At 45.5% G+C, this 11,084-nt stretch overlaps 1 protein-coding gene across 1 annotated transcript in view; it reads right to left on the bottom strand.

Annotated features, from left to right (window-relative positions):
* The window catches only part of LOC144500645 (mesotocin-neurophysin MT-like), a 48,965-nt gene extending 37,881 nt beyond the window's left edge, over positions 1-11,084 (bottom strand). The window contains exons 1-3 of the mRNA XM_078223911.1: positions 10,992-11,084; positions 7,111-7,289; positions 3,484-3,567 (exon numbers count right to left, since the gene is read on the bottom strand). Coding sequence (XP_078080037.1) covers positions 3,484-3,567; positions 7,111-7,248 — 222 coding nt within the window. The 5' untranslated portion in view covers positions 7,249-7,289; positions 10,992-11,084. The remainder of the gene's footprint in view (positions 1-3,483; positions 3,568-7,110; positions 7,290-10,991) is intronic.

Genomic DNA, 11,084 nt, shown 5'->3' on the forward strand with positions numbered 1-11,084 from the left:
TTCATTCACATCAGCTTCACGGGTTACAATTTACATCGGGGGCAATCGGAAAAGAAGGTGGATTTCATTTCTTCTTCTGAATCTGTTGTACCAACATATCCGTCTGATGTTACAGAGGAGTGAGGGAGGTAAATGGGGAGAAAAAATAAAGTTCAGATAACTTCACATTTATCCAGCTCCAATAGAATCATAAATAGAACCGTAGGATCCCTGCAGTGCAGAAGGAGTCCATTCAGCCCATTGAGACTGCACTGACTTTGTAAAAGAGCATCTTACCCAGGCCCACCCCATCCCCGTAATCCCACACATTTAGCATGGGCAATCCACATAACCTGCATATCTTTGGAGTGTGGGAGGAAACTGGAGCATCCAGAGGAAACCCACGCAGACATGGGGAGAACTTGCAAACTCCACACAGACATTGACCCGAGGCTGGAATTGAACTTGGGTCCCTGGCACTGTGAGGCAGCAGTGCGAACCACCGTGCAACCGTGCAGATATTCTTTAGACTCATTTCAAATATAAAGGGAATTAATAATCTCCTTAAAGATAATTCCAACCCACCTCCCCCCCACCACCCCCCCCTTAACCCCCCCCCCCCCCCCCCCCCCCCCCCCACTGTCCCACCGTCCCACCCCCCGACCCCCGGTACTATACCATAACTATTCTTCTTTTAGACATAACCTTTAGGACTAGAATCACATGAATATTAGTAACGCACTTTGAAAAAGTTGATCTATCAGTCACAAGTAGGCTGCAATGAAGTTACTGTGAAAATCCCCTCGTCGCCACACTCCGGCGCCTGTTCAGGTACACTGAGGGAGAATTTAGCATGGCCAATACACCTAACCTTTGACTAACTGGGTAATCACCGAATGGCAAAGTATAGCAGGAGGTGATGTGGTCTGTGCCAGTGTGTGCACCCTTTTTCCAATTTTCAAGTATTTATCAATTCTTTTTTAAAAGTTACTATTGGATCTGCTTCCACCACCCATTCAGGCAGTGGACCTCAGGTCATAGAGGCTGGAAGTCTCTGGTCTAACACGCCCCACTAACGCTGCAGCGAGAATGGATAATTTGGTGCTCAACCCAATCTCCGTTCACTGCAGAGGAACTGGAAAATTCCAGCTGCAGGCAAGGTCGGAGAATTGGGCCAGAAAATAGGAGCAGGAGTAGGCCATTTGGCCCTTCGAGCTTGCTCTGCCGTTCATTGCAATCATAACATTTTCTCTATGGTTCTTTTGCCAATTACCTTCATCCTGCGCCCTCTGATCATCAGTCTGACTGCCACTACGGTCATTTTTCCTGTATTTACTCCATCAAAAACCCTTGTCATTTTAAACATGTGTATTAAATCTCTCTTTAGCCTTCACTGCTCTGAGGAGAAGAATCCCAATCCCTTTAGTCTTTCCACATAAGCACAGTCCTTTCTAATCCTTGAATACCAAAACACAACTAAAACTGATGATTCAGGGTTCTTAATTTTCACGTCTACAAAATGTGTCAACACAACTCTGTAAAGACTCTTGCAGATGACACCAAGATTGGTGGTGTAGTGGACAGTGAAGAAAGTTATCTCCGATTGCAACGGGATCTTGATCAATTGGGCCAGTGGGCTGACGAATGGCAAATGGAGTTTAATTTAGATAAATGCGAGGTGATGCATTTTGGTAGATTGAACCAGGGCAGGACTTACTCAGTTAATGGTAGGGCGTTGGGGAGAGTTACAGAACAAAGAGATCTAGGGGTACATGTTCACAGCTCCTTGAAAGTGGAGTCACAGGTGGACAGAGTGGTGAAGAAGGCATTCCGCCTGCTTGGTTTCATTGGTCAGAATATTGAATACAGGAGTTGGGACGTCTTGTTGAAGTTAGAAACATAGAAACATAGAAAAACTACAGGCCCTTCGGCCCCACAAGTTGTGCCGAACATATCCCTACCTTCTAGGCCTACCTATAACCCTCCATCCTATTAAGTCCCATGTACTCATCCAGGAGTCTCTTAAAAGTCCCTATTGAGTTTGCCTCCACCACCACTGACGGCAGCCGATTCCACTCGCCCACCACCCTCTGTGTGAAAAACTTCCCCCTAACATCTTCCCTGTACCTACCCCCCAGCACCTTAAACCTGTGTCCTCTCGTAGCAGCCATTTCCACCCTGGGAAAAAGCCTCTGAGAGTCCACCCGATCTATGCCTCTCAACATCTTATATACCTCTATTAGGTCTCCTCTCATCCTACATCTCTCCAAGGAGAAAAGACCGAGCTCCCTCAACCTATCCTCATAAGGCATGCCAACCAATCCAGGCAACATCCTTGTAAATCTCCTCTGCACCCTTTCAATCATTTCCACATCCTTCCTGTAATGAGGTGACCAGAACTGAGCACAGTACTCCAAGTGGGGTCTGACGAGGGTCTTATATAGCTGCATCATTATCCCCGGACTCCTAACTCAATCTCTCGATTGATAAAGGCCAGCACACCATATGCCTTCTTAACCACCTCCTCCACCTGCGGGGCTGATTTTAGAGTCCTATGGACCCGGACCCCAAGGTCCTTCTGATCCTCTACAGTACTAAGAGTCTTTCCCTTAATATTGTACTCCTTCATCCCATTTGACCTGCCAAAATGGACCACTACGCATTTATCTGGGTTGAAGTCCATCTGCCACTTCTCCGCCCAGTCTTGCATCCTATCTATGTCCCTCTGTAACTTCTGACATCCCTCCAGACTATCCACAACCCCACCAAGTTGTACAAGACATTGTAATGCCACACTTGGAATACTGTGTACAGTTCTGGTCACGCTATTATAGAAAGGTTATTACTAAACTAGAAAGAGTGCAGAAAAGATTTACTAGGATGCTACCGGGACTTGATAGTTTGAGTTGTAAGGAGTGGCTGAATAGACTGGGACTTTTTTCTCTGGAGTGTAGAAGGCTGAGGGATGATCTTATGAAGGTCTATAAAATAATGAGGGGCATAGACAAGGTAGATAGTCAATATCTTTTCCCAAAGGTAGGGGAGTTTAAAACTAGAGGGCATAGGTTTAAGGTGAGAGGGGAGAGATACAAAAGTGTCCAGAGAGGCAATTTCTTCACACAGAGGGTGGTGAGTGTCTGGAACAAGCTGCCAGAGATAATAGTAGAGGCGGGTACAATTTTGTCTTTTAAAAAGCATTTAGACACTTACATGGGTAAGATGGGTATAGAGAGATATGGGCCAAATGCAGGCAATTGGGATTAGCTTAGGGGTTTAAAAAAAAAGGCGACATGGACAAGTTGGGCCAAAGGGCCTGTTTCCATGCTGTAAACCTCTATGACTGTGCGGTTGTGCTGCATAAACACAGAATAAATGCGGGTTTCTCTGCAATTCCTTCTCTTATGAGCTAAACACATTTTGAAATTTTTATACAGTTTCTAAAAGAGTTTTCTTTTTGCAAGTCACTATTTGCATTTCCTCAAGCATTAAGAATGTTTTAATTACCACAATGCTCCTTATCACATCCTTACGTGGAGGCCTCAGGAATAAGCAATCCTCTCCTCGACATAACTTGATTTCTTCCGAAACCTGGGAAATAACAAGAAATATTCAATTGGACTTTTCCAATGACCTTTTCCTTTAATTGTCCCCTTCCCCAGCCCCGTTTTAAAATAAGGAATTATCTCTTGTTTCTTTACCTTGAGGGGACTGGAGCACAAAAGAATGGACGTTCTGGTTCCAGTGACAGGCCAGAAAGCTGGGACATAGAAACATAGAGACTTAGAAGATAGGAGCAGGGGGAGGCCATTTGGCCCTTCGAGCCTGCTCCATCATTCATTGCGACCATGGCTGATCATCCAACTCGATAGCCTAATCCTGCTTTCTCCCCATAACCTTTGATCCCATTCACCCCAAGTGCTATATCCAGCCGCCTCTTGAATACATTCAATGTTTTGGCATCAGCTACTTCCTGTGATAAGGAATTCCACAGGCTCACCACTCTTTGGGTGAAGAAATGTCTCCTCACCTCCATCCTAAATGGTCTACCCTGAATCCTCAGACTGTGACCCCTGGTTCTGGACTCCCTCACCATTGGGAATATCCTCCCTGCATCTATCCTGTCTAGTCCTCTTAGAATTTTATAAGTCTCTATGAGATCCCCCATCATTCGTCTGAACTCCAGTGAAAATAGTTCTAATCTAGTCAATCTCTCCTCATACATCAGTCCCGCCATCCCCGGAATCAGCCTGGTAAACCTTCGCTGAACTCCCTCAACCTTGCCTCAGCAGTTTGGGGGAGGCCCAGCTGGATTCTATGCCTATTGAGTAGTTCATTAGCAACCCTGGGTCAGCCCCTATCTGGAATACCTCATTCAGGTTTTGATACTTGATGCCTGCAGGAGTGGAATTGCGGCGTGGGGGAAGAGATGGGATGGTGGTGGCGGTAGTTGAGTGCTGAAACATCGGGAGTGAGGGCAGGTAGGTGTGGTGTGGCAATGCCTTCCAGCCACCATAGCCTTTTGTCAACAGCAGAGAAGCTGGAGGGTGGCCCGCTCTCCCAGATGTCAACTGTGCCACTCAAGTGGCCAATTAACGGCCTATTCCTGCTCCTGCTGCTAGGTGAGCAGTTCAACCCATGGGTAGACCGGCTGGTGAGCCCTGGCTTGGAGAGGAGCCTCTCAACAACAACGGCTGTCTCTATGGCCACAAACCCCTGTCCTCACCAACCGCCAACCCACTCTTGGGGTCAGCCTGACTGGCCCCAAGACCCTCAAACACACTTACCTTGCAGCAAGGCTGGTACCCAGATGGATGGAGCCCCAACTGTGGCAACAACCGCTGGAGAGGCTGTTGAAATTGCTGAGCTTCCAGTCCTCCCATTGGCCGGCAGCTCTTAGAGGCAGGTTCTCATCTGTTAAAGAGGGAGAGTCCCGAGGGGAGCTAATTAACTACTGGATAGGCATAGAATCCAGCCGGGTCTCCCCCAAACTGCTGAGGCAAGGTTGCCCCAGCTTTCTGGCCTGTCTCTGGAACCAGTTTCACCCTGAGAGCCAACCGTTCATCTGAAGAAGTTATTTTGCTGTTGGAAGGGTGTGAAGTGTAGATTCAATGGGATAATGCCAATGCTTATCTGTCATTCAGATAATAATCTGCCTTCCTATTATTGCTACCAAAGTGGATAGCCTCACATTTATCCACATTATACTGCATCTGCCATGCATTTGCCCACTCACTCAGCCTGTCCAATCACATAAAGGATCTCTGTATCCTCCTCATAGTTCACCCTCCCACCAAACTTCGTGCATCTGCAAATTTAGAGATATTACATTTAGTTCCCTCATCGAAATCATTAATATATATCGTGAATAGCGGGGTCCCAGCACTGATCCTGCGTGCCCTCTAGTCACTGCCTGCCATTTGGAAAATGACCCATTTATTCCCACTCTTTGTTTCCTGTCTCCCACCTAATTTCCTATCCATCTCAGTAGACTACCCCCAATCCCATCCGCTTTAATTTTCAGGCTAATTTCTTATGTGGAACATTGTCGAAAGCCTTCTGTAAGGCCAAATAAACCCCATGCACGTGCCCCTCCTCATCAACACTAATAGTTACATCCTCAAAGAATTCCAGTAGATTTGTCAAGCATGATTTTCCTTTCGTAAAACCATGCTGATTCTGTTGACAACAATTGATGATAGTTTCATGCTCGCCATTAATGAGACTAACTTTATATTCTGAATTTATTAATTGAACTTAAATTCCATCTGTTGTCATGGTGGGATCTGAACCCAGAGCATTGAGCCCAGAGCCTCTGGATTAGGAGCCCAGTGACATTACCACTCGGTTAACATCTCCCCCGTGGTGTAGAGTCAAACAACTTCAGCATCACATCCTAAATTCATGACTTCCGCCGGCTTGGAATACCAAGAGGGTAAGCATACCAGCCTTCTGGGAAATGACACATCCCTTTTCCCACCGGGCTGCCTTGAACAAGTAGTTTGTTATTTGGTCAAATTCTTGGACGTTCCGACATTAACAGTACTGTAGTGTCATGTTTGCAATGAAGTTACTGTGAAAATCCCCTAATCGCCACACACCGGCGCCTGTTCGGGTACACTGAGGGAAAATTTAGCATGGCCAATGCACCTAATCAGCACGTCTTTAGGACTGTGGGAGGAAACCAGAGCACCCGGAGGAAACCCACGCAGACACAGGGAGAACGTGCAAACTCCACATGGACAGTCACCCAAGCCAGGAATCGAACCCGGGTCTCTGTGAGGCAGCAGTGGCCAAACATTGTGCCACCATGCCACCCATTCTCATTTTTATGAACAGTGCTGAATCTTCAGTTGTTCTTTCCACACTCTTGAGACCTGCATCTTTTGCTTTTCTCTTTGTGTCCCATAATCGCCCTCCTTCCACCATCAGCCCTTCCATGAACGCATCAGTCCTTCTTCCTTCCTCAGAAGGAACTCTTCAAAATTGCAGATATGAAAATACAACAAAACTTACTCCAACTTATAAATCAAAGAAAGGGTTTAATAAAGAAACATCATTACTCCAAACTTGGGACCTCGCCCTGGGCCACTCCAAACTTCCCACAATTCTACATAGTTCCTTATTTATAGCGAATCAGATGGTCAGCTGACTATTACATCACTCTGTAATTGGTTCCATGGTTTACTGGGTCAGCTGACCCTTACATCTTGTTCCCATTGGTCACATTACATCGGTTTGTCACCGGTTACATACTAACACTTCTTTCCACCATATCACAGACCTCTCCTTTTGTTCTATCCCCACCTCCTCCCCACCCCCTTCACTGACATTGTACTTGTTCATAACCCACCAGTACATCTAAAACTGGAAGCTCATCGACCTGAAATGTTAACTGTGTTTCTCTCACTACAGATGCTACCAGTCCGGCTGAGTATTCCCAGCATTTTGTCTCCATATTTCAGATTTTCAACTGTCTTAAAGTGAAGATCTCTTAAGAATATTAATTAGATGGCATATTTTAATCAATATTGATACTGAATGATTTGCTTAAACGCCTTCTTGATTGACATGTTCGCAAGAAGGAGTTGAGATTGTACAAAGTTTGAGAAATGGAAAGTCTTTAGGACCCACCTCGGGAGTTTGGGACAGACTCAGTTCCCTTTTCCCTCCTGGATACCAACCATGAGACCAGTGTTGTGCTCTGGAAAACTGAGCATTCACAATCAGTAGCAGAAAGACCAGGAGGAGCACGCTTCTCTGGGAAGCCATTGCGTTGCTGTGGAAGTGCTTCCGGTGTCTGAGTTACGGAACTGGTGAAAAGACAAGACAGTCAGTACAATTGGCAAGTTACTGAAAATATTTTTGACTGCACTGACAATTCAAACAAAATCACTGAAGCTGGTCATTTGGCCCATCGAGTCTGCTGGCTCTTTCAGAGAGTTAGTCCCATCCCGTTACCTTCCCCATGACTCCAATTCCCTTTTGAAGGCTAGTTTTGAAACTATATCCACCACCCGATCAGGCAGCAAGTTCCAAACCTTAACCACTGATTGTGTAAAGAAGTATTATTAATCAAATTGTTAGCCTGTCTCTTCTTTCTCAAATGTTTGAGCACAAACTCACTGGAGGAGGAGGCTCCACAAGTATCTCCATCCTCAATGATGGAGGAGCCCAGAACATCAGTGCAAAGATAAGGCTGAAGCATTCGCAAAGATCTCCAGCCAGAAGTGCCGAGTGGATGGTCCATCTTGACCTCCTCCAGTGGTCTCCAGCATCTCAGATGCCAGTCTCCAGCCAATTTGATTCACTCCACGTGATATCAAGAAACGGTTGGAGGCACTGGATACTGCAAAAGCAATGGGTCCTGATAACATTCCAGTAATAGTACTGAAGACTTGTGCTCCAGAACTTACCGCTCCCCTAACCAAGCTCTTCTAGTGCAGTTACAACACTGGCATCTACCCAACAATGTGGAAAATTGCACAGGTATGTCCTGTACACAAAGAGCAGGACAAATCCAACCAGGTCAATCATTGCCCCATCAGACTATTTTTGATCATCAGTAAAGTGATACAAGGAGTTATCAACAGTGCTATCAGGCAATAACTCAAGAACTTGAGTAACTTAACAATAATCTGCTCACTGACACAGCTTGAGTTCCGCCAGGGTCACTCAGTTCTTGACCTCATTACAGCCTTGGTTCAAACATGGACAAATGTGCTGAATTCCAGAGGTGAGGTGAGAGTGACTGGCCTTTATATCCAGACAGCATTCGACCGAGTGTGGCATCAAGGAGCCTGAGCAAATCTGGAGTCAATGGGTATCAGGGGGCAAACTCTCCACTGGTTGGAATCATATCTGGCATAAAGGAAGATGGCTGTGGCTATTGGAATTCAAACATCTCAGCTTCAGGACATCTCTGCAGGAGTCCCTCAGGGTAGTGTCCGAGGCCCAACAATTTTCAGCTGCTTCATTAATGACCTTCCCTCAGTCATAAGGACAGAAGTGGGATGTTCAGTGATCATTGCACAATGTTCAGCACCATTTGGGACTTCTCAGATACTGTACGGACTCTATGGGGGGTACCATTGACCAGAAAGTGAACTGGACCAACTATATAAATACTGTGGCTACAAAAGCAGGTCAAAAGCAGGAATCCTGTGGCAAGTAACTCACCTCCTGACTCCCCAAAGCCTATCCACCATCTACAAAGCTCAAATCAGGAGTGTGATGGAATACTCCCCACTTGCCTGGATGGGTGCAGCTCCAACAACACTCAAGAAGCTTGACACCATCCAGGGCAAAGCAGCCCGCTTGATTGGCAGCACATCCACAAACATCCACTCCCTCCACCACCGACGCTCAGTAGCAGCAGGGTATACTATCTAAATGTTTTACAAGACAGAAAGTGCACAGGACAGATGACAGGTAGCAAGGCATGCCACCCACTTATTTATAAAGTTCCATGTAGGAACTGCAGTGAGTGACCGGTGAATCTGTATTTTGGGTGGCATGGGTTGAGGGAGGAGCAGAGACAGAATCTCCTGTCTTTCTCTTTTACAAAGTGCCTCAGGGTCTATTCTGCCTATCTGAACAAACTGATAGGGCACGGTGGCACAGTGGTTACCACTGCTGCCTCAAAGCGCCAGGGACTCGGGTTCAATTCTGGCTTCGGGTCACTGTCTGTGTGGAGTCAGCACGTTCTCCTCGTGTCTGCATGGGTTTTCTCTGGGTGCTCGAGTTTCCTCCCACATTCCAAAGATGTGCAGGTTAGGCGGATTGGCAATGCTAAATTGTCCCTTACTGTCAGGGGGACTAGCTAGGGTAAATACATAAGGTTATGGGGATAGGAGCTGGGTGGATTTGTTGTTGAAGGGCCAAATGGCCTCCTTCTACACTGTGGGATTCTATGATTCTATGATGCCATTTAAGTTCCACATTTCATCGGAAACACAGGCCTCCAACATCGCAGCATTCCCTCATTCCTCCGGTAAAATGCCATCCCGGATCTAGTACTCAATTTCTGGGATAGGATTTGAACACATCATTCCCTGACTCAGACTGGAGAATATGATCACTGAAATGGAGAAACCAGCTGCAGCAATGTGTGAAAAGTCAAGGTAACTGCCACCTCTACTTTACATTTGCAGGTTTGAGAAAGTGAAATGGATTTCAGAAGGTAAATTTGGCTGGACAGAGTTTTTGCTGTGAGGTGCATCCATTGGCTAAGTGTTCTGACAATTGAGTGAATCATACAATGCAGAAGAGGCCCTTCGGCCTGTTGAATCTGCATCGACAGGTGAGAAACATCTGAGCTCCTACCTAATCCCATCTACCAGCACTTGGCCCATAGCCCTGAATGTTATGATGTGCCAAGTGCTCATCCTGATACTTTTTAAAGGATGTGAGGCAACTCGCCTCTACCACCCTCCCAGGCAACTCATTCCAGACTGTCACCACCCTCTGGGTAAAAAAGATTTTCCTCACATCCCCCCTAAGCCTCCTGTCCCTCATCTTGAACTTGCATTCACAACTTCTGATCATCAAGCTTGATAAACGAGAAAATGAATGAGCAGAGAATTTGGAGCACGGTGAATCCTATTAGTGAACTGGTCTCTGTACAACACGCCCAGCATTCAAACTGTTCCCTTTGGTAGCTGACACCAACTTTCAGTAAATACTTAACATCAACGTTTCATTCTGTGTAGTCAATCTTTCAAAATCACAATTCAAATATAATAGCTGGGATTTTTCACCCTGCACTTTACAAATGCCCTTTAAAGACGCATTACTGGGCACCAACAGCACCAAACAGTTAGCAGTAATTCCGAATCAGTGTCTACACTTACCGCTGCCTCGGAAAAACAGCCAGCATAAACAAGGACCCCACACACCCCGGACATACTCTCTTCCACCTTTTTCCGTCGGGAAAAAATATAAAAATCTGAGGTCACGTACCAACCGACTCAAGAACAGCTTCTTCCCTGCTGCCATCAGATTTTTGAGTGGACTTACCTTATATTAAGTTGATCTTTCTCTACGCCCTAGCTATGACTGTAACACTACATTCTGCACTCTCTCATTTCCTTCTCTATGAACGGTATGTTTTGTCTGTATAGCGCGCAAGAAACAATACTTTTCACTGTATGTTAATACATGTGACAATAATGAATCAAATCAAATGAAAAATTTTTTGACCTGCATTAAGAGTTAGCAAGCTTATAAATCTAAAAGGACTCAACTAACAACAATAAAAGAAAACACAAAGACAGTTAACAATGTCTGTTTGATACGAAACAGACTTTGGAAACAAAATATTGGAAAAATGTCATCATTCTCTCATGAAGACAATATACTGTCAAATTATTGATGGTTTACAAGTCTGTAAATCTTTTGCACTAATTAAACAGGCAACTTTCTGTCGGCTTATGTTATAATCTTCTTGTTATACATAAGAAGCCTTACAAGATTCTATCCGAATCAATCAAAGACTTGGAGTAGTTGGGGCTCACCTGTGATAAGCTCCAGGCTATTTCTTGCTCTCTTGCTCTCTGTCAGTAGACTGATTGGAGTTCGCTCAGCTCCCTCCCTCTCGCTATATGTAT

This window comes from Mustelus asterias, chromosome 1 (assembly GCF_964213995.1).
Source record: "Mustelus asterias chromosome 1, sMusAst1.hap1.1, whole genome shotgun sequence".
Taxonomy (NCBI): domain Eukaryota; kingdom Metazoa; phylum Chordata; class Chondrichthyes; order Carcharhiniformes; family Triakidae; genus Mustelus; species Mustelus asterias.